Source organism: Podarcis gaigeae, assembly GCF_964106915.1.
Source record: "Podarcis gaigeae genome assembly, chromosome: 3".
NCBI classification, from domain to species: Eukaryota; Metazoa; Chordata; class Lepidosauria; order Squamata; family Lacertidae; genus Podarcis; species Podarcis gaigeae.
Genome location: NC_139680.1, coordinates 81,677,490 through 81,701,490, shown reverse-complemented (window position 1 = coordinate 81,701,490; position 24,001 = coordinate 81,677,490). Strand labels below are relative to the sequence as shown.

The 24,001-nt window shown below is 42.4% G+C and overlaps 1 protein-coding gene across 11 annotated transcripts; it reads left to right on the top strand.

Annotated features, from left to right (window-relative positions):
• The first annotated feature begins 5 nt into the window (after positions 1 to 5).
• Positions 6 to 24,001, top strand: LOC310841397 (microtubule cross-linking factor 3-like). Of its 11 annotated transcripts, none has more exons than XM_083732406.1 (9): positions 6 to 530; positions 2,189 to 2,413; positions 4,984 to 5,142; positions 11,079 to 11,150; positions 12,188 to 13,363; positions 15,384 to 15,580; positions 19,902 to 20,001; positions 20,521 to 21,792; positions 22,939 to 24,001. In XM_083732406.1, exons 1-6 carry the CDS (start codon positions 309 to 311, stop codon positions 15,549 to 15,551), a joined length of 2,022 nt encoding a protein of 673 aa, XP_083588532.1. In that variant the 5' UTR covers positions 6 to 308; the 3' UTR covers positions 15,552 to 15,580; positions 19,902 to 20,001; positions 20,521 to 21,792; positions 22,939 to 24,001. The 11 variants fall into 11 exon arrangements, with proteins under 11 accessions (XP_083588532.1, XP_083588533.1, XP_083588540.1 ...); XM_083732408.1 differs by lacking the exon at positions 22,939 to 24,001 and adding an exon at positions 1,198 to 1,252 and having other exon boundaries at positions 457 to 530; positions 20,521 to 21,444; XM_083732407.1 differs by lacking the exon at positions 20,521 to 21,792 and having other exon boundaries at positions 12,188 to 13,354; positions 15,412 to 15,580.

Here is a 24,001-nt window from a genome sequence, read left to right as displayed (position 1 = left end):
GGGCGGGGACCGCCGGCTGACAGGCAGGCCGCGCCTCTCGAAGGCGCCGAGCTCGGGGCTCCCGACAGCCCCCCAGACGGAGGGCGGGCGGCTGGCTTTGCGCTTGCTCAGCCGCCGCCCAAGTCCGGGGGGAAGCCGGCAGGTCTCTCTCTGCAAAGCAAGGGGGGGGAAGGAGGCAGCGCCGGCTCCTCCATCTTCTTGTGGCGCAGGGAAGGGGCAGGCCCGGGCGGGCGGAAGGATGCCCGCCAATTGAGCGCCTGGCCTCCCGTCCCAGAAGGAGGCCGGTGCCGTAGGGGCGGTCGGCCCAGATGCAAAGCAACCAGGGCGACGGCAGCGCCTCAGCGGAGGAGCAGCCCCAGCCTGCGCCTCCCGCCGCCTCGCCGACCCAGTCTCCAATGGCGCTGGCTGGGCCCGAAGAGGGCAGCGGCCGCGGCGGAGCCCCGGGCCCCGAAGGCGCCCTCAGCCTGAACCCTGGGCAGCAGCTGCAGGAGGAGATGGAGAAGCTGCAGGAGGAGAACGAGGCCCTCAAGGTGAGCAGGAGGAGAGGAGGGCGGAGGGTGTGGCCCAGCCGGGAGGGGCAGGGGAGCCCTTTATTCTGCTTTCTTCTGTTGTCAATCCGGCTTGTAGGAAGCGAAGTGATAGAGAACAGATAACATCCCCCCCCCCAAAGGACGGACCCCTGCTTTCTTTCCCCTTTTCTTGCACCTGCTGCTAAGATGGGGGGGGGTGTTATCTGGAGTTGTACAAACGATAGTCGTTTTTGTCCGCCCCCGAAAAGGAAAACCATTATATTCCATTCTAGTTCTTAATGGTGCAGCTTCCTGTTGTTCTCTTCCCTTGGTAAAATGTGGGAAACTTCTGCCTCAGAAAAGTTGAGCTCCCTTGGAAGAAACTAGCCCTGGCCATTTCAGACCTGATGGTAGCCCACAGATGGCGAAAAGCACTATATAGTGTGCGCCTTGCCTCATAATCACTCCCTGTGGCATGCTTCTCACATGTCACATACGTGTTTTCCCTTCAGACGCTCTCAAACATGCATGGCTGACATGCTGTGCAATGGTAAGGCCCTGGCTTTTCATCCAGCAGAGGAAGCCATCCATCCTGTTTGCTGCATGCACTTGTGCCTTCATGACATACTTTATTCTGAATGTTAAGGGAGAATGCTTAACATAACAGCATAACAATTACTCTTTTCAGATCACATTCCCTCTACAGTTTGTCTCATCCGTGAGGGAAGGGTCTTGCATTCCAGGCATGTCTTTAAGAGTACATCTACACTTTTACAGTTAGTGGTAAAATGTTCAGCGGAGTAGCAAGCCATCATTCCGCTGTCTAGCTATGGCTATGGTGTGTTGAGAAAGTGAAGACTCAGCACACAAAATTGTGTTCCCATGTAGAACTGGTAAGCTGTATCACAGGGGTGGGGAAACTTTTTCAGTCTAAGTGTTGGATCAACTTCCAGGAGTTGCATGACACCAGAGGGTATGGTCAGGGGCAAAAGTGGGTGGAACAATGGATATGACTCTTGCCTTTTTACAGGAGTTTACATCCAGTCACTTGTCAGAAGTTGCTCTACACCAGTGTTTCCCAAACTTGTGTGTTTGGCTGTTCCCATGATCCCTGGCCTCTGGTCCTGCTAACTAGGGGTGATGGGAGTTGTAGTCCAAAAACAGCTCAGGACCCAAGTTTGGGAAACACAGCTTTACACACACACACACACACACACACCTCTTTTTCCATCCAGGCAAGCAAAAGACCATAGACACATCCCATCCCAGCAAGGGAAAGCCACTTGAGGGGGTGGAGCAGGGTCAGCGAGGGCACTGCCTAGTGAAAGGGGGTGTGGCCTTAGAAGGGCACATGGCTTAGGGAAAGTTCTGAGGGCCAGCTATAAAGAGGCCTGGAGGGCCATATTTGACCCTCTGTTCCCCACTCCTGCTGGTGGAAAAAGCAAGTTCTTCCCACACTGCATAACTCTCATCCACCCATGATTTTATCATTGATTACCTCTTCGTATACATGTCACACATGTGATGTTTGAAGAGCAGACATAAGATAGTGATTGATGCTTCTGGTTGTTGTTGTTTTAAGTGAAGATCAACTTAAGTCCCATTTTTCCTTTCGTTTTATTAATGTGAACTTGCATTGCCTGGTGCATTTCCGACTATCCTTTCTGAACGGGTGCCAGAATGAGATAGATGAGTTGAGGACTGAGATGGATGAGATGAGGGACAGCTTCTTTGAAGAGGATGCCTGCCAGCTGCAAGAAATGCGCCACGAATTGGAGAGGGCCAACAAAAACTGCAGGATCCTTCAGTACCGTCTTCGAAAGGCAGAGCGCAAGAGGCTCCGCTATGCACAGACCGGGGAGATTGACGGAGAACTTTTGCGAAGCTTGGAGCAAGACCTGAAGGTAAACAGGACCAAAAGCTGGCAAGTAGGTGGGAAGGCAGTGAGGGGGAAGTACAGGTAGACTATGCAAGTATCGTAGGCTCAAGTCGTTCAACGGAAAGCAGAGATCTGATTTGTCTCATGGTTCTGAGGGCCAGTAATTTGATAACCTGGATCCTGACTCTCAGAACTCACTTTCTAGATAGCTCACTTTCAGATACAGTGGTACCTCCAGTTGCGGACGGGATCTGTCCGGTCGGATCCTGAGCTTTCTGCAACCTGAAGACCGCTTCTGCGCATGCGCGCACAGTGAAACCTGGTCATATACTTCCGGGTTTGCCGCTTTCGCATCCTGAAGTTTACGTAACCAGAGGGTTACGTAACAGGAGGTACTACTGTATTTACCCCTTTTCTAGTTATCAGAGAGTAAATTCCCAGGTGGGTTACACTCTGTTGCTTTGACAGTTGTTCCACTGAGCTCTGTGGAAAGCGGGATGAGGCTGTGCTGCTCACTTGACCTCTCTTCAGCTGAGCCACTACTGCATATTGGGATGGAAAGAAGGGAGGACAAAGACAGCGCAGTAGAAAGGGCGAACTGGAGTGACAGGTTGGCTCCACTGGCATGTTTGCACCTCACTGCCTGACGCCTCAGTGACTCGGCTGGAAGGGAGGTCAGGTGAGCGGTGCAGCCACCAACCCACCATGTTGTTCACTGCTGCTTTTAACTAATTCATTGATCCGTTAATAAGCTGAAATACATTTCTGTAATGCCAGAGCCTCTTAGCTTGAAATGAATCTGCCCATTGACACATCTTGAAAATATAACTTAGAATTTAATAGAGGGTTGAATCCAATTAAATTATACTTGCAGTAGAAAACAATGAACTTTTAAGTTGTATTGATTGTTTTCACTGAGTATGCTTTGAGTGTGATATAGGTTGGATACAATCTGTAATTCACCACTCATTATTAGAAAGAAAAGCCATTTTAAGGGTTTCCTTTGCATTCCATTTTGCATACTAGAAGCAAAATAGCTCAAAAATAAATGTTTGCCCTTCTAGAGCAAAAAGTGAAAATCTGTACTCACCAAATAAAATTGCTACCCATGATTTATCTACTAAAGTGTTACTTGATTAATTAACTACCGTATTTTTCGCCCTATAGGACGCACTTTTCCCCCTCCAAAAATGAAGGGGAAATGTGTGTGCGTCCTATGGGGCGAATGCAGGCTTTCGGTGAAGTCTGGAGAGCGAGAGGGGTCGGTGCACACCGACCCCTCTCGCTCTCCGGGCTTCACGGACCTCTCCGCCAGCAGCGGGAGCGCTCCTGCTGCTTGCGGAGAGTTGCCTGCATGCTGAAGCCTGCGCGCGCTGAGCTCAGCGCGTCCAGGCTTCGCGGACCTCTCAGCAAGCAGCGGGAGCCAGCGCTGGGCTCCCACGGCTTGCAGAGAGCTGCCTGTTTGGGGGCTGGGGTCGGGGGAAGCTTGGGTGGGCCTCCCCTGCCCCAGCCCCATGCCTGGGGGGGAAAATAATTTTTTCCCTTTTATTTCCCCCCCAAAAAACTAGGTGCGCCTTATGGGATGGTGCGTCCTATAGGGCGAAAAATACAGTAATTATAAGGTGTACAGTTCCAGTTGTAAATAGGTTTCACCGAAAAAGCAAGTGAGACTCCCATGTTAAAATCCAGCTTTGGGTAGCATTGTGTCCAGTGTTCTAATAGATAGAGAGTTGGTCTTTGACCTAGAAATTCCATATACAAGTACTACCTAAGTCCTGTAATCATGGGATACTACCAGTGCTCAGAGTCACACTGTCTGGAAATAATCAGGAATAAGCTAGAGTGTATGTGAACTGAGCTTTAATAATAATAATAAGAAGAAGAAGAAGAAGAAGAAGAAATTAAATTAAATTAAATTTCTGTAAAACCCTTCACCCAAGGATTACAGGATGGTTTACAATATATATGTAAAAAGAATACATACCATAGTAACAAACAAAAACAATACCCCCCACAGTTTAAAAGGCCATATAAAGTATTTAATTAGCCAAAGGCCTGTGAGAAGAGTTTTGGCCTGGTGCCTAAATATTTGTGATGAAGGCACTCATGTTTTTAAAATCAGTGGAGACTTCTAATGGAATTGGATTGGAGACAAAACTAATCAGAATGCCATTCTGGCTCTAAAATACACTAATCAGCTCTGTTTTTGTTGGCTGAAAACAGGATTATAAACATCACATGATCATAGGGTTGTATCAAACTTAAGAGTAGACCCATTGCATCAATTGACCTAAGTGAGTTATGCCTATTAATTTTCAGGTGTCTATGCTGAGTATGACTAACATTGTATACAACCAGCGCTTTTTTCTGGGGGGACGCAGGGGTATGCATACCCCTAAATATTTTGTGAATCTTTGTACTTTTGTCCATTTACTGTATTTATTTCCCCCAATTTGAACTATAAAATCATGATTTTCTTGAGTCAAAATGAGAGTACCCCTAAACATTTTTTTTGAAAAACAGCACTGTATACAACCCATAATTATCTTCGCCACAAAAATGTTGTCTTTAAATTTTAAAATTCTGTTCCATTAGGTTGCAAAAGACGTTTCAGTGAGACTTCACCATGAGTTGGAAAACGTGGAAGAAAAACGTACCACCACAGAAGATGAAAATGAAAAGTTAAGACAGCAGCTGATAGAAGTAGAGATTGCTAAACAGGCTCTGCAGAACGAACTTGACAGGATGAAAGAGGTTAATGATCAGTATTTACTTTTGGGGAAATGAGTTTTTATTCTACCCTGAATTTTATAATGGTTGGAATAGTAGTGCATGCACTTAATGGAGGAGGACTTCAGAGATTCTCAGAATGCTTGACTAAGTAAGGATCCTAAAACGCAATGAATAATTTGCTTCGTAGAAATGAGAACATAAGTGAGGGAAACAGTAAACAGTTCCTAGAATTAAAAATGGCTGCCCCTTTCGTACCTTTGCTCTTAGTCAGTTTTTGCCTTCTACTGTGAATTGTTGGTTTTCATGGATGAGTAGAAAGGTTTGAGATTTGTATTTGTTTGCTGAAAAGCATTCCCTGTACCTGTCTTTGAAATGAGATACATTTATTCTTGAATGCTATTGAGAGTGCTCTTGTGCTCTTGTTTTGTTGATGAAATTCTCATAGGTATCTGGTAGGCTGGACTGGATAGACATTTGATCTGATCCAATAGGACTCTTCTTACCTTAAAATAAGGCATGTCTGTGCTACTGGATTTTTAGAAAAAGTAAAGCCAAACAAAGCTGCTAGTTCAACCACTTACACTCCCATTGAGTTTAGAGAACATAAAACTATGGGCCATAATCCAGTGGTCTTTGTAAGTGTATCCAACAACCTGCATGAGTCCTATGAGATTTGTGATAGTGAACTGCAACACCCAGTTCAAATATTACTAGCCCAAATTTCTTTCTTACTGCTGTGCTTCCTAATAACCTGTGTTATTAATTAGCCATAGATAAATCCACATAGCCTTTCAGGTTTACTGAACTATTTACTGGTTTGTATTTGGATAATGAAACTGCTAATGAAGTGCTCAAATGGCTATATTAAGAGTTGTTAAAATTTGGCCTACATTGTGCTGGTGTGGCCCAGTTGCATTGTGCCTCATTACAAAAGGGTCTAGATCATTCACTGGCACCCACGCTGTGAAAGGGAGTGTTTGTATTGGCTTGCATCTTTCGCTGTCAATCTAAATTGTCTGCAGAAATATCCTGTCTCTTAAACATCGTATTGGATCCTAATTGACAGCTAATTATACACCAGGATTTATGATGCTCTTTTTATGTGCGTTTCTGTTAATCCAGCCCCCATTTTTAATATCTCTGCTGCTTCTGTTTTCCCAACCCCTCCTCCCCACCCTGCTTTGCTGTTGTTTTCGGGTGGTGATAAATGGTATTTATTCAAATTCACATTTATTGTTTGATTGGTTGATTACTTATCTTTGGGCAAGGTCTCACTGGAATTATGTATGTTGGTGCAGAGAACATTTCATTGGTAAAAAAATTGAATAGTCCCCAGTTTCCATACCAGGAAGAATTATTTTGTGGCTTCCTGTAATGGAATAAGGAGCCAGAGAAGAAAGAAGTCTGCTGTATCTCTGCGTGTAGGACAAACCAGGCAGAGATTACTGAAAGAAGATAGATGGTGATACCATTGATTAATATCTTGACACTCAGGGTATTGGAAGAAAATAAATGAGACTCTTACCCAGGTAATTTCTGGGTAACATAACACCTCAGTAGTTGGTATTACACCATTCTTTTCTTCTCTCATGAGGAGAAGTAGAATATGTGCAAAGTGACACTGTACCACACTGATTAATTGGTTAGTTCGGCAACAGGGTGTAGATCTGTATGTATTAAACACCAAAAAATGTAATATCTGAATGTATGCAGGGATTGGGTTTACAAGTGCTAATAACTGCTCCAAATTATGAATAGTTCTTCTCTTATTTCTGCTCGTACTGCTGCTAATAATAATTACCACAGTAGTTAGGTTTGTTTTTATCATGTCTATGGAACGGACAGAGAAAATTTGGTTACAGTAATTTATGCTGTGGTAACTTCAGGGCTGAATTATTGCAATGTACTTTATGTTGGGCTGCCTTTGAAAATGAGTTGGAAGCTTCAAGTACCTTCAAGAAGCTTCAGTGTATCTGCCCAACTGTTGACACATTCGAGGCAAACCTGCTCTGTCCTGGCTACATGTATGCTTCCAAGTCCAATTCAAAGTGCTGGTTTTGACCTATAAAGCTTTTTCTGGCTCAGGGCCCAATAATATCTGGAACACCTTTCCTGCTGTGAACTGACCTGGATCCTTAGACCTTATTCTGAGACCCTTCTTTGGTTCTGCCCTTTGCTGAGTCTCAAAGGATGGTGACAAGAGAGGAAGGCCTATTCAGTTGTGGTTCTGTATATTCAGGTGTTGCTTCCATGGAATGCTCTACCTAGTGAGGTCTGCCTGGCATCTTTCCTAACTGATTTTGTTTTGCTGTTTGTTTGCTGCCCAAGCTGCCTGTGGCTGTTATTTTTTTGGGAGGGCAGGGGTGTATATGTGTGTGTGTGTGTGTGTGTGAATGAATGAATGAATTGCAGGTGTTTGTATGCAAATACTTAATTCACCACATTTGTCAGATAAGGAATTTGAAATTTAATTTTAGTTGAAACTTGCATATCCAGTAAATTTATTGTTCCAGTTTTCAGATGACTGGCCATCATGCCTTGGAAATATTTCCTCTGCACCTGCTGCCATTCTGGTTGCTTATAATAAACAGATACTTATATTAATTTAAAGCACGATTGATAGTGTCTGCCCTAGAAACCTAATTACCAGAAGCATATGACTATGCCTTTGGTTTGACTCTGCCTTTAATTGGAATAGATGCCAGCAGTTTAGATTACAAAAATGTGATTTAGTTCAATGGTTGTAAAAATGACAGTATACCAGGAAAGTAGGCCTTCCTGATTTCACACAGCTCAGCTGGTTAGAGCATGGCGCTAATAACGCCAAGGTTGCAGGTTTGATCCCCATATGAGACAGCTGTATATTGCTGCATTGCAGGGAGTTGGACTAGATGATCATCGAGGTCCCTTCCAACCTACAATTCTATGATTCAGTGTGGTTGACTTTCATTTGAAAGATGCAAAATCTGAGCAGGAGGATTTTCATGAGAACTTAACACAAGTTGGTTAGTTCCCCATCCACTCTAGCACTATATTATTCAGCATAATTAAAACAGCCGGAGAACATGTAGCTTGAATGTAAAAGGGGGGGAATGGATCTCAACCCTATAACAGCACAAAAGATGAGAAAAAACAGCACCTAGTGTTGCACTGAACAGAAAGGTGTGTATTTGATAAAGTAAAGGTAAAGGGACCCCTGACCATTAGGTCCAGTCGTGCGGCGCTCATCTCACTTTACTGGCCAAGGGAGCTGGCGTACAGCTTCTGGGTCATGTGGCCAGCATGACAAAGCCTCTTCTGGCAAACCAGAGCAGCGCACGGAAACGCTGTTTACCTTCCCGCCGGAGCGGTACCTATTTATCTACTTGCACTTTGACGTGCTTTCGAACTGCTAGGTTGGCAGGAGCAGGGACTAAGCAACGGGAGCTCACCCAGTTGCAGGAATTCGAGTCGCCAACCTTCTGATCGGCAAGTCCTAGGCTCTGTGGTTTAACCCACAGCGCCACTCTTCTCCCCCGCTCCCCAGGCCTCAGTATGTGCTCAAAATCAGCTGTGGAGTGTTGGGTCACCCTCGAAAGCAGATTTGGACGGAAAGCAGGCAAATTTAAAGTCCCATTGTGCCAGTAGTTGTATGTGTGTGAAGCATTGGATACAACCCATTGCTTCCTTCCTCCCCCCCCCCCCCAAAAGTGTGCATCTAACAAACAGGAAAGTAGGGCTTTTTGCCTCCCTGGTGAATATAAGGAAGAGGCCCATCCAGCACTAGGAGGGAGAACCACTGGTGCTTTTTTCTACTTCCATTTGAATTCTTAGCTGAGCTAACTTTTAGAATGCTAGCCTGTCATCTTCTAGTTACTTGCAGTGATTATGGACAACTGTGGATCACTGCTAGTAAAGATGAATACTTTTGCCACTTTTAAAAAACCAGGATCACATGATTATGATGCGGACATATAGAGGCCCATCCTTAAATCCAATTCAAGTACCGTGGCTAAATCGAGTTGTGGATTATCTATTTATTTTTCCTCTGAATTTTCATCAACTTTAATATGCTATTGAAAGCAATATGAAGTTTGTGTATTCCATAATAATAATAATAATAATAATAATAATAATAATAATAATAATAATAATAATAATATCTTTATTGTCATTGCCCCCTCTCGGGTACAACGAAATTACTTGGCTGCTCCATCCACCCAGGTAGGGCACTCCACACAAAATCAAAACAGAGGTAGAAGAGTGGTAAACAAGTGCTATCTCTTTCTACTGAACTGTTAATACGTTGCTTGTCAAAACTGCCTTTAATTTCTGTTGAAATTCAAAGAAAGGATAAAAATGCTTTGCTTTTTGCAAACCTAAAAACATCAGACAGGCAACCGAGGATATTAAACTTGTCATGAAATGTTTTTCACAGAACACTGGGCCTCACAAAGCTGTAGGGTATACTGGGGCGGCAGGAACACAGCATTCTTCAAGTCAAAGTTATAGAACTGTAGGGGATGACAGTATCCAAAGGTCATCTTGTCTACCTCTTGCCTGCAAAGGAACCAAATGTTTTGCATCTGGCCACAGTTATTTATGTACTGGCAGCATCTTGTTTAGTTCACTATAATGCTTTCTACGTGGGGCTGCCTTTGAGGTCTGTTCAAAAATGACACATTTTGCCAATTCCTTAACAGTCAAACTGGTTCCTGGTCTGTTTCCATACACTGTTCAAAGTGTCACTCTTGACCTGTAAATCCCCAAACAGCTTAGAGCCAGGCTACTTGTAGGACCACTGCTTCCACTTGAAAGCACCTGGCTGTTAAGATCAGCTCTGGAGGCCTTGCTCTGGTTTTGTTACCCTTTGAACTGGTTGGTGGCAGGCCTTTTCCACTGTGGCACTTTATATTTGCAACTCCCCTTCTGGGAAGTTTGCTTGCCACTTTCTTTGTTTTCCTTTTAGTAAGTGGTGAAAAACTTTTCATACCCCCAGCCCTTAAACGTGTTCCAACATTTAAACCGATATGGTGGTGTGGATGTCAAAGGAAAAAACAACTATCTGATGTTTAGAGGTAGCCCTGTTTATGGAAGTTTTTAATGACTGATGTTTTAATGTATTTTTAATCTTTTGTTGGAAGCCACCCAGAGTGGCTGGGGAAAGCCAGCCAGATGAGCGGGGTATAAATAAATAAATAAATAAATAATTATTATTAGGTAGGGCTGTGTGTGTGTAAGGCTGAGGTTTTATTTCCTGCTTTCTCTTGTTTTGAGATTTTAAAAAATATTCTGTAAAACTGCTTTATTTTAAACCACGCTAAGAGCATTTGCTGAAGACCTCCAAAGAAATAAACAGACCTTAGTATTTTGTGAGGGGAAATGAGTTCATTTATTGCATCCTTAGATCTTCAAAGTAGTATCAAAATCATTCTATTACAGAATCATGATAAATAAAGGGCACATATCTGGGAGACAACTATTTGCAATTATCTTGGGTCAGTTACTTCCAACCAAAAAGTCTGTTTGCAGTTATGTTGAATATGCTTTTTGGTTCCTTGTGAGGTTTTTTATGTTACTTTTTTTTTTGGACTGTTTGCAAACTATTATTTTTAATATTCAAAGTACTCCAAAGTATGTTATACAGATGAACAACAACCTGAATTGTATAAAAATATCCTGGTCTCTGAACTGTGGAGCAACCAATATTTTTTGGGGAAAACAACATCTGGTTTTTGAAAAAGCTTCACGTGCTTTCTATGGTTTAATGGATTTATATTGCAGTCAAGCCTATTGAGTTGTTAACTTTTCTCAGGATTAGCCAATTGTTTTATTATTTTGCATTGTTTTAACAGTTAAATGTTTTATTGTATTTGTATATATTGTTGTGCATTAGTTGGAGATACACGGCTGTTTTCAAAAACAAATAAATAAACACATTTAGTAAAATGCATACTATACCTTATCTTTTTTTATAGCAATCCATGAAAAGAAGAGGAAGCAAAGACTTGCAAAAATCAGAAAAAAAGTCACAGCAGACACCCACTGAGGTAACCTCAAATACTTCTGTCTGTCCCATGGCACAACCCAGTAAACCTTAGGGTTATGAAATAAAAAAAATAATTGGTGCAAGCCTTTCCTTAGTCAACATAATTGGAAAACTGTGACTATTCTTATGGTGCTCATTTAGTAGAATGTTAGTAACCAAATTCTTAAATGTTGTTTTCAGTAACTATAGCAGTATATTTTAATATATTGGGTTGTGTTTACCAGAGTCATATATAGTGTTAACCCATTGAAATAAATGGAATTGTCGCTAGGTCTTCTCCAAGTATAACTGTTGCACATAGCTGAATGGTGTTCAGCTCAGCTGTGCTACAGATAAATTTATTTTGTCATCTATACCTATCAATCCATTTGAAACTATTTAGAAGCTAGTTATAGAGAAGTTCCTAGCATCTGCACTCCTGAAATTTAAAGTTGGGGCTATTCTTGAATGGCTATTACAATGATACTTGGAAAAATAATGGAAACAGCTATATTTTACTTGAAAAGATGGCACAGACCATGTTCCTGCTATATTGATGTCCTTTATCTCTTGGTCAGAGGGATTTTCAGCTTTCAGAATCTTAACAATTCTCATGACCAAACTCAGGGCCACTTCACACATCACTTGTTTTTAGGTGAACCCTTAAAACATAACCTGTGAATGCAATAAACACAAGTGTGTCTGTCGTACAGGTGTACTGTTAAGGGAGTTATGATAGGTTGCAGCTTCCTGTTGATAGTACATTGACAAATGGTTGGTAGATTGTTTCTGTGTAATGTGTAAAATAGCCCTTGGTAGAGAGTAAAACCTACTACTGAGTAGGTTTTGAGGTTCAGAACATGGAGTAATGATTTTTTAAATAGGTTTAGTGGCACATTTTGCTTTTGTTTGATATTTGAAAGGTGTATCAAATAGAATCATACCTTCCTGGAGTTCACTGGGGCTATTATTCTATTGTTTGGAATTATCATTTGCTGAATTGTCAAATGATGTCATCACTTGTCTAGTAACTGTTGGATCTTCTTTCTTTTTTCTAAGGAGGACAATGAAGATCTGAAATGCCAGTTGCAGTTCATCAAAGAAGAAGCTACCCTGATGAGGAAAAAGTTGGCCAAAATAGACAAGGAAAAGGACAGATTTGAACATGAACTACAAAAATATCGGTCATTTTATGGTGATCTAGACAGTCCCTTACCAAAAGGGGAGGCTGGAGGCCCACCTACCACAAGAGAATCAGAACTCAAGCTTCGTCTGAGGTTAGTAGAGGAAGAAGCCAATATTCTGGGAAGGAAAATAGTGGAGTTGGAAGTAGAAAACAGAGGGCTGAAAGCAGAGCTTGATGACTTGAGAGGAGATGATTTCTCAGGGGCAGCCAACCCGCTCATGGGGGAGCAGAATGAATCGCTCTCTGAGTTACGGCAGCATCTGCAGCTAGTTGAAGATGAAACGGAGCTGCTGAGAAGAAACTTGGCTGATGTAGAAGAACAAAACAAGCGCATCACAGCAGAGCTGAACAAATACAAATACAAGACTGGGGCTCATGACAGTTCAAGGCATCATGACAGCGCCAAGACAGAAGCGCTCCAGGAAGAGCTCAAAGCTGCCCGCATGCAGATCAATGAACTCAGTGGTAAGGTCATGCAACTTCAGTATGAGAACCGAGTCTTGATGTCCAACATGCAGCGCTATGACCTGGCCTCTCATCTAGGGATCCGGGGCAGCCCCAGGGACAGTGATGCTGAAAGCGATGCGGGGAAGAAAGAAAGCGACGATGATTCTCGTCCTCCACACCGCAAGAGGGAAGGTCCCATCGGTGGGGAGAGTGACTCAGAGGAGGTCCGCAACATCCGTTGCTTGACCCCCACTAGATCCTTCTACCCAGCACCAGCAGGGTGGCAGAAAAGCTTCACAGACCGGCAGCAAATGAAGGACATCCGCTGCGAAGCGGAACGTCTTGGCAAGACGATTGACCGCCTGATTTCGGACACAAGCACCATAATAACAGAGGCAAGAATTTATGTGGCAAATGGGGACCTGTTTGGACTTATGGATGATGAAGATGATGGCAGTAGGATACGGGAGCACGAACTTCTTTACCGAATAAATGCCCAGATGAAGGCATTTAGAAAAGAGCTCCAGGCCTTTATTGACACACTAGAAGTTCCAAAGTCTTCAGATGATCGAAGTACAGATGAACCTTTGTCAGTGAGTCAGGTAGACTTTTACTTCATAAGATGCCTAGGTAAAAACTTTCAGCCCAAGGTGTTGTATGGATGGTTGACTGGCATTTCCCTTACATTCTTATATATCACGAAAGGCACATTGTTTAAATTTGCTGTGGCTTTCTTAGTTTCAGGTTTGTAAGGTAAAGGTAAAGGTACCCCTGCCCGTACGGGCCAGTCTTGACAGACTCTGGGGTTGTGCGCCCATCTCACTCAAGAGGCCAGGGGCCAGCGCTGTCCGGAGACACTTCCGGGTCACGTGGCCAGCGTGACATCGCTGCTCTGGCGAGCCAGAGCTGCACACGGAAACGCCGTTTACCTTCCCGCTGGTAAGCGGTCCCTATTTATCTACTTGCACCCGGAGGTGCTTTCGAACTGCTAGGTTGGCAGGCGCTGGGACCGAGCAGCGGGAGCGCACCCCGCCGCAGGGATTCGAACCGCCGACCTTTCGATCGGCAAGTCCTAGGCGCTGAGGCTTTAACCCACAGCGCCACCTGCGTCCCTCAGGTTTGTAGCGTAGTCCTAATAATTGGGTTATTAGCACCACACAGGGCTGGTCTGGGTTGGCATGACTTGGCAACTGCCCACACCTCTTCCGTGAGCCCATTGCCAAGAGCCCCCTGTTCCCATCTGCTGCTTCTCCCTGTCTGCTTGCCCCTTCCTTTGGACTCACCGGTGACAAATGAAGGCAGCGTGAAGGAGAAATACCAGACACTTCCTGTGGTAAGGAGGTGATACAGTGAACAGTAAAGCGGAAGTGGTCCCATAATAAAATTGTCGGCCAAAGGTTCTGCTGCAGTTTATTCTGGGGGAGCGGATGATATTTTGAAATATGCCACTTGTTAAAACCATGGCCAGCTCAGGGTTTAGGGAGTCCCCAAGTGCACATTAAAATTGAGATAGTAACATGGCAGAAATGATCAGATACCTGGCTTAGGGGCAGAATGTTTGAATAATTATCATTTGAGATGCAAAGAAGTGACCTGGTTATATAGAATTATGTGCCATGAAGATGTATGGAAGATGGATATTGAATTTTAACCAGTACTTTCTAGGGCAGTTCTGATGTTCTTCTTCCCTGTCTTGCAAAATGCACTTATCTCTTCTGAACCTGAAACTATTCAGGCCCCTATCCATAGCTGAAAGGACTTCCTGTTACAAATTGTACAGATACATTGAGATACAGTTTGTTCCTCTCTTAAAATGCTGAAACTTGGGTTAATTCAGTGGAATTGGTTGGCAGGCATTTCATAACAGTCATTTTAGACAGCTAGCTTCAAAGTGACCTTGTACATATTTGCCCCCTTTTTTTTTTTGGTCAGGCCATTTCTGTAGCGCTTAATATATAATAATATCTTTAAGCACTCTACAGAAACCAAAAACAACAGCAAGAGGCAATTTAACAACAATACAATTTAATACAATTCAACAGCAACAGTGTTGCATATACAACTGTTACATTAATGCAAGTTACTAATAAATATAGACCAATATCCTTCTCCTGACACACCTCCTCTCAGCTCCAAGACTGTACACATTCACCCTTGCTCTCATTCAGGGCTGAACAAACTCAGTTCTCCCACAAAATCTCACAATAAAGAGGGTTCCTGGAATCTGCTGGCATCATCCTAGTTTCTCACTCTAGTCATGTTTTGGAGGACGGGCACAAGGTGGAAAGAGCTTTCTCAGAACTGCCTGCCTCATTGTCCCATGCAGCACTCACCTGTACTGCACACACCCAGTTCACAAGATTAGGCCTCAGATGTGGTTCTTTCTTTCTTTTCACTTGAAATGTTAAGTTTGCTGCTTCATTAACATAGCGTTATCTTGTCTTTGTATTTACCTTCCCAGATGTTCCAGCCTATCATTTTACTTATTCTCATCCTTGTATTATTTTCATCCCTTTCTTATGCAACAATATTTAAACTTGTCTTCCTTTTCACATTGTTCTTTGTGCTGTAGTAAACAGACCTTTTTCATCATTTTGCCATTCATTGTAGTATTCTTTTCAGTTTGTTTTGTTTTGTCCATCCTTCCAAGATAAGAAGTGCAAGAGCTGTAGTTTCTGTAGTAATCGCTGCTGTAAAAACACTGAAGACTACTCACTGGAAAGAAGCGATGCCAGCCCTCACAAGTCAAATAATATAGAACACAAAAGAAACAAAACCCCCCACAACTGAACCAGAATTGTGCTCAACCAAAAAGCTAGGTAAGCATGTGAAAAACAGGTCTTTATTCTTTTTATAATAATCTTTCCTTTTTAGTAAGTTTGGGATAAAAATGAGGCTGAAACTTATGCAAAAGTTGGCTTTACAGTAATTGAAACATAATTTAGAATGCTAGAAATGTTGTATGTTCCTCAACCCAAATTCTTACATTGCAGTCGCAAGCTAACTAAAGGTTCCTGCAGTTTGTGCTATGCAAATATACACATTTGTATAGGTGAGAGATAGCAGAGTTGTTCAAAACAGGGACTTTGAGTTTATAATAATTCTAAATGGAGTTTGCCTGACTTCTGCTCCTGACAGTTTAAGACACAGAACTTCTACTGATACCCTTAGGGGAGCAAGGCTCTCAAGTCCACAAACAGCCCTCTGGCACATGAGTGGCAGTTAAGAGACAACAACAGTGAATCTCTTCTACTCAAAAGCTTGTCATATAAATTATTAGAAGAAGATTGAATTGTAGGTGGACTTTTTTCCTCTGTGTGTGCTTTAAAAAAAAAAATCATTCCCTTGAGGAAAAGTTGCTTTGAGAGTCACTGCGTCAAATGCAAACGAATGTAAAAGTTAATGATAAAACTGTGCTAGCGATAAGGTGCTAATTCCGTGTATTCTATGAGACAGATTCCATTAAATATACAAAAACGGGTTCTTCACTTGCAAACACGAAATGTCAGACCATATTGTGACCATCAGCTACAACTCTATCATTACAGATCTTCAAGGGTGCTTTGTATTTGGCAGAGCCAAGACAAGAGGTTTGAAAGCATCTGCTAGAATTCCATCTTTGAAACTTAAGGGCCAGGTTAGACGGGAAGGGCTCTTGTTTGTTTGCCCCATTCACTTATAAAGTGATGGGGTGAGGTGAAGAGTCAATGAGTGTAGCTTTAACTTTCAATGGGTTGTGTGACTGAGGAGAGTTGAGCCCTTTCTCTTCAGCTGCCATGCCTCCCCACATCCCATTTCTTCTTCTTCTTCCCTCCCCAGTTCTCCTGTGCAAAACGTTTGCTGTATAGGTTAAGTCTCCACCATTTGAACATGGCAGACACATGAAAAACAGCCTGCCCCTGTTGCATCTAGCATGGCCTTAGGTAGGTCTGCCCTTGGCCAGTACATGACAGGGAGATCTTTTAGGGTAGCTGTGAGGATCCTTCAACCCTCTAGATCAACCACTCCCATCAACCAAAGCAAGCATGGTTCAGCAATATCTGGAAGGCCAGAGGCAACGTTTGAAATGTCCCAGACTCATTTTGCCACCTAGCTATCGGCTATTTGCAATAGCACCTGACATCTCCATCATCTGGAATCTTAGGAATCATTGGATCTTGCCTGTGTTCACCCACTAGCAACACATTTTTTTGAATTCTATCTGTGATATTTTATCTGCACAGTCAGAACAAATTTCAGGAACCCAGAAGTCATATTGAAAAATATGGTACTTTTGAGCTGCCTGGCCCCAAAATGGCAACCAGACATTCTGTTTTGGTGACTGTAACCCTGGTTTAAGGAGCCATTTGGTGCCTTGCTTATGTATCTGAGTTTCTAACACTGCCAGAGGTTACCCACACCTGTTTTAGCGTGACTTGTGTAGCTCTAACACATTTTGAGGAATGAATGGACATAAGGCTTTAGAGTAACCGCTTGTATACTTGGCACACTTTGCCAGAACACCATCACTCAGGCACCCTGTTCTCTAGAAAATGTCCAGCCTTGCAGAGCACAGAGATCGGGGGATCATGGTGATCCAGTGCATGCACAAGAGACAATGTGAAGCATTTTTGAATGTTCAAAAAGGATTTCCAGTTTTAGGTTTCCCCTTTTCAAGGAAATGTGGCCATTTGGGAGCACTGTAGTTGTTGTTTTTTTACTGCAGGCACATCATTTCCAGTTTCTGAAAAGCAATTAAAAAACCCCCAAGAGCAGGCTGCTCTGCTTACTCTCCCTTACTTCTGTTAGGCTGGGCTGCTGCTCAACCCCCAGCACAATAAGCTTGACAAGTTTTAAGATATAAGGTATATTGTAAGAATGGAACTGAGACGGAAGGTTAATTTCAAATCAGCAATATTACATAGAAAATGCGTAAAGATATGAAAAATGGATGATTGAGGGAGGTGCTGGTGGAAGTTCAAAAAATCGTAAATTTGTAAACACGGTTGTCAAAATTATTTGTAAAAGAAAACTTAATAAAAATTTATTTAAAAAAAAGACAAGTTTTAAGATTTAAAATACCACTGGAATGGCTTGTGGATCATGATGGTGCTACTGCAAATAAGTAGAAGGTTCTTTCTTAAAGACCTCAATATTGCCTTGCTCTGAAGAAATTTGTGCCCAGAACTCCTGATTACAGTCATAATAAGACATGACTCTGGCAACATGTGTCATCAACCCTTTGGAAGCAGAAAAATACACAGCCGTTGGATAACAAGACATTCACAGAAACAGTGCCAAAGTCTGTCATGATGATAAAGAGAAAGAAAGCTAGATAGATGAACTGTAGATGACCTTCAGACGTTGTTTGCAGCATGTCTACAGCCTTAGGAATATCACACTCCAGTTCCTTTGCTTGGCTTGTGCTGGATTAATTTCAGGCTGCTGCTATTGCAAGCCACCCCTGAATTCTGTATGCTGTTGCAAAATCCTTACCAGCAAAATGATTATGTGAATGCTATAAATATTTATTTAGTGAAAGTGATAGCCATCCATTTCCAATAGGGCACATTAGGAAAGCTACTGTTATCATAGCTATTACTGTTCTTTAGATTTATATCCCACCCCTTCCTCCCAAAGGAGCCCAGGGTGGCACACACACAAGTGATAATACACTTAAACCAGCTATTTAAAAAGTGAGTACAGGTGCAGACTGGAAAAGATCTCTGCTTAAAACACTTGTTGAAAAAGGAAGCTCTTCAGTAAAGACAACAGAGATGGCACCTTTCTACTGTTCAAGAGGAGGGAATTCCAGTGCTTAAAGGCCCAATTCCTGTACTGATAAGATGGTATCTGTGGGAGGCCCACACCTGCAGAATACAGTGATCAGTTGAGACTAGCTTTTAGGTATCTTAAGGTGCCCACCAAATAGTACAAACAAGTGCAGCCCTGCATTAAAATGTTGCAGTGTTGAAGGCTTCTATTCAGAATTCCAGGCCACCCCTCTTCCCACTCCCTCTCGGGTTTTCCACCTGCTTCCTGCCTATCTTTTTTACTTGAGTAAGTCTTTGGGTTCCCCCAGCCTTGATTATACCTCCCTCTTGTATGTAGGTGCTGCTGCTGTGGCTGCCTAGGGACTAGCACTCAAAGATTTAAAATTCATATTGTTACATGCAAGCGTAACTACATGCAGCTACTCCCAAATGTTGAAGTTTATCTCTAATGTGCATGTGTTATCGTGCATTATTTGAGCCTGTATCTGTGGGATTTAGAAGAGGTAGAGTCTTAACAGGATCTAGAGGACAGAAAGTGCCCTGGCTGTGCAATAAAGGTAAAGGTAAAGGTACCCCTGCCCGTACAGGCCAGTCGTGTCCGACTCTAGGGTTGTGCGCCCATCTCACTTAAGAGGCCGAGGAGACACTTCCGGGTCACGTGGCCAGCGTGACGAAGCTGCTCTGGCGAGCCAGCACCAGCGCAGCACACGGAAACGCCATTTACCTTCCTGCTATAAAGCGGTACCTATTTATCTACTTGCACTTAGGGGTGCTTTCGAACTGCTAGGTGGGCAGGAGCTGGGACCGAAAGACGGGAGCTCACCCCGCCGCGGGGATTCGAACCGCCGACCATGCGATTGGCAAGCCCTAGGCACTGAGGTTTTACCCACGTCGCCACCCGCGTCCTGTGGCTGTGCAATAGATGGCCTTATTTTTGTTTTGTTTTTTGAAAAGCAAAAGCTAGTTTTGTTTTTGTTTTGTTTTTACATATGATTGATTGTTGTTAAGATAGATAAATGGAGGTAGGTTGATACCTGCACTAACTATCATACATACATGGGCCAGTAAAAGAATGCTGCCTTAGAAAAAGACCACTACATTTTATAAAAGAAGTCTTAAATGTTTTGCACAGGCTGTTTTGGCAAGGTTTTAAAATGAGCTCTCTATGAAACCTAAACATATCATAGATAGGAAATTATTTTTACGTAAACTATGAGAATATGCAATGTGATACAGATGGCAGAGACTTAAAAACTCTTTCAGGCGTTGACTTTACATGAAAACCAGTTACTAGAATGATGTTAAGTTGTCTTCAGTTGCAAAGTTGATCTAACAGAGTTCCAAGGGTTTTCCTAGTTGATAAGCTGATTCTCTCCTTTCTTTGAAGGATATATGTGTGGCTGGAGCCCTTTCCCCTCCTCACTGCATTCACTGCTACGTTACATCTGAACTGAAATACTGCTGAAAGGATTCTTCCTCTTCAAAAGGTTGGTGCACAGTTTGTTTTTCATTCTAAATTTTATTCTTATTTTATGATAAGAATAATTTCAAATCGAGATGGGTTTAAGTGTGGTTTTTTGGCACATCTGTCTAGTTTCAATCCTGATTTGAATGTAGATCAGTAATCATGATTTTTTTAAAAAAAGAATCTGCTAAGTGAGGCTTTCCTGTATGACTTGATGCCACATTTTGAATGTTACTTTTTAAATTTTCTTAATGTGAGTCTTTGATGTGTATGCACCATAGCACAGAAGCTTGGGATCCAAACTAACAAATGTTATTGTGAGTTCCCAAAAGTCTGGCACAGCTGAATGACTATGTCACTCGTAAAGAAGGCTGTACATATCTGACAACATACTTATTTCAGAGAATGAACATAAAAGAGGATAGGTCTCCACTTCAAATTCTACACTGACCATAATGCTTGCAGGACTGATTTATGTAGTGTGAAGTAATGCAGATGAAAACACTGCTTATCACTTAAAATGCTTTTCTCATTTGTGCAGAAAGTATGTGTTTCCTTTCCTGGGAGAATATGCAGAAAACTGAAATTGCACTAATTACACAAGAAGTGAAACGTGTGCAACACAAGCAGATTCGATTGCATTTGAAACAGAAGAAGGGAATAATGGGAAGGACTTGACTGGCACCAGCAGGTGTTTGAAGGAGATGCAGTCTGATGCTCTTGCTGAGGGTGATTAAATAGACAAAAAGGAAGAAGTGGGTGTGGAGAGCAGTGAGGAGGGAAAAACATCCCTTCAAAAGGCATTTCTCCCTTGTTCAACAAGCTCTCTCTGCACAGGTTTCTGGAGCATTAGCAAAAGACATAATGCACAAAAGCAGTGGTAAGACCCAAGAACGTCCAGATGGAAATGAATTTATTAATCCATCTTCTGCAAAGCAGTGTCCTGATTCAGTGCCACTAGTGAAGAGTGGAAATGTGTCGGTGGTTCTGCAGTGGTCATCTAAGAAAGGGATCCATCCTTTGAATGAAAGCTGCCAGCAGGATTTTCTCACAGCTTGTAGCCTTGCGATGCTAGCAAATTTGGGAAGTGTTCTAAAAATGGCTCTTCCCCTTGCTCTATCCGGAAGAGTGGTTCTGATGTTTGGGGAGACCATGAACCCAGATGACATGACAAGCCAAGATTTGTGGGTTGTTGCTCCCAAAGCAGCATGGCCAAGAGCATGGGAGAATGGAGACTTTTGAGCATAGAACTCTTTTGCATAGAACTATCGGTTAACATGTGCAGTCATAGCCAATGTGCGATACGGAACTGGAAAGATGTAAATAAAACACTGGAAGCAAAAGTGGATGAGTAGGCCTAAAGGCCTAAAATGGGCTAAAATAGAACCAGAATGCTTCTTGCACCACCTGGAGAACCAAATGCCCACCACATATAGCGGGACTGTATGACTAGCAGAGCACCAAATGAAGAGTCTTTTAGAAAGAGGTACCTGTGCAAACCCTGCAAAGCTTAACAGAACAACAAAAGTAACTAAACTGATTTCTGGGTGGCTGAGCTGACTCAAGATCCCGCTATGTTGTGCTGGAAAAGCTTCAAAAGAGCTATTGGGGGGGGGGGGGGGAATTGACTTTCTCCTGCAATTCAAAGTTCCATGAGGAGCAGTGAGTACAGTCAGGTTCTGAATTTGCCAGAATGGCAGGAATGAGAAACTGGGACAGGAAGGTTGAGGAAAGCAGGACCAGCAGAAGAATTCAACCAAGTACATTGGACTTTACTCCAAGTATGGCAAAGAGAAGCAGAATTTTGCAAGAGGTATAATCTACTTTTTAAAAATGTATTCCACTTTTATTCTGCCCTTCTTCCATTTTACATATTCTGCCATAGTAGAAATTTTAAGAAGAGCTCTAAAGGATGATTTAAATATTTTGATTCCCATTTGGAAGCTGTCAAAAATGCTTCCTGGTTGCAGGGATTGTTTTCCTGAGGTGAAGCTCCACAAACAGGGGCTCCCACTGAAAAGGTCTATTCTCATGTGGCCACCGCCACGCCTTTCTTGGATGAAGCACCTATACCACTGCGAAAGAATATGCCGCTGGTATATATGTTGTCAGTGTTCCGTTGGATGCATTCTAATTCTAAAAAGTACAAAGACCTTGATGCAAGCATATGAACAATGATGACAAGTATGTCATTCTCAGCTAACTGCTTGTCTTTGGTTTAATTATTTTTCCACTTCCTAGAGAGCAGGGCAATTTTCTGATATTCATTTTCATAATAGTAATAACTTTTAATTCTAGAACTTAGCCTTTTTACTCTTAAGAGGATAACATGGCATTAGTAAAGGAGAGAAATAATCTCATTATGCTATTGTAAATCCTTTGCCATAATCTTCCTTTTGAACAATGTCATCAGGCTGCTATGAACGCAATCCAGATAAAATTACACTCTTTTTTATCCTGGGAAAGAAAGAGAGAAGAAAAAGGATTAAAAATAAAAGCAACACCAGGTTATCAAACTGGGTTGGAGAAGGAAATATTCTTTAATGAGGAAGAGATTATTGTTTCATTATATTTTTTTCTTTCTACCCTAGGAGAAGGCAACAGAAGTACCCTTCCTGTGTGGAAACTCGCAATAACTGGGCATATGTGGTTGTGCTCTGATTGTCTTGCTAGGTTGCCCAAGGTTGGGGCTCCTGACCTGAAAGTGGCCTTCTCTAGTGGTAGAAATCACCAGCTCTATTATAACATGGTTTATGGGCAGGGATTATGGGAGTTCTTGTTCAACAACATATGGAGGGGTAGATTTCTCACCCATTTTAAAGTCTTTCTGCCTCAGGCATTTTGTGTCTTCCTTAGTTTCTTGATACATACGAGACTTCCGTCATTTCATCTTTCTATTACATGGTTGTTGAGGTTTCTTCTGACTTTTTTACCCAAGAAGCTGCCTTTTGTTTTCTAGGTGTCTTTGCCAGCTAAACAGTCAATTGGGAAAAGTTTCTCTTAGCCAACTTGACAAGCGACTAGATGGCACCTGCAGGTCAGCACCACATGCAGTGTGAAGGATAGCCTGGAATTGACACACTCCGGGGTTTTTATTGAGAGATCCCAGTGGATGCAAACTCAAGAGTTGATTCAGTGCTGCTGTGAAATCTCCATACCTCACCTGGACTCTCATTTTCATGTTCCTAACCGTGGCAAGTTCTATTGCAATTGTATGTTGGTCAATGATGACCCCGCCTTTTTGACTTTGCTGGAGAAGCATATTGGATTTGTAGATCATCCTTAGAGTCTTCAGTGTTTTTAACAATAAGAACGCCCTTCCCCACATGTGTATATATATCCTTTCGTAGCTCACAGCCGTTTTTGTTTTCAATTACACGTGCTGATGTTCATCGCCTCCATCATTTTTTGTAATTTAAATAATGTACAGCTCTGTATATTCTGACTTTCTCTGCAAACAGCGGGAAGAAATGCTGTGCGCATGGTCATGTGTTTGTAAGTGCATGTGTTGGAATAGGAAGTATACCTGTCTGTATTTAAAGAGACAAACTCGGTACTAGTACTGACACTGAAATTATAGGCCTACACACACACACACACACACACTCTCTCTCTCTCTCTCTCTCTCTCTCTCTCTCTCTCTCTCTCTCTCTTTGTGGTTTATTTTGAAAGTTAGAAAATACATAGCTCTGGTGATAATTATATTTTGTATATATTTTACAGGTTTCACAGGTCTAATCTAGTATTTGATATACAGAAACTGACAATAGGCTTTTTGTTTTTGTAAATGGATAGCAGTGATAAGGCATTTGCACAATATTTACCAGAGGCAGAATAGCTCATTGGATCGATTCCTCGTTCATGGTTGATGCTCCTTTTTTCCTGCTTCACTTCTCTAAACATTGCAGTGCTAGGTCAAAATCAGCTGGGCCTATTTTTCTGAATTAAACGAACTGCTGCTCGAAATTGCATTAGCTTACATACCTAAAAATGGTCAACTTTCATAAAGCGCTTACACCTGC

Coding starts and splice junctions, on each gene's coding strand:
- LOC310841397 (XM_083732409.1), top strand. CDS start 309: ATGCAAAGCAACCAGGGCGACGGCAGCGCCTCAGCGGAGGAGCAGCCC. Junction 531..2,188: donor AGGAGAACGAGGCCCTCAAG/GTGAGCAGGAGG, acceptor AACGGGTGCCAG/AATGAGATAGATGAGTTGAG. Junction 13,364..15,383: donor AACCTTTGTCAGTGAGTCAG/GTAGACTTTTAC, acceptor TATTCTTTTCAG/TTTGTTTTGTTTTGTCCATC.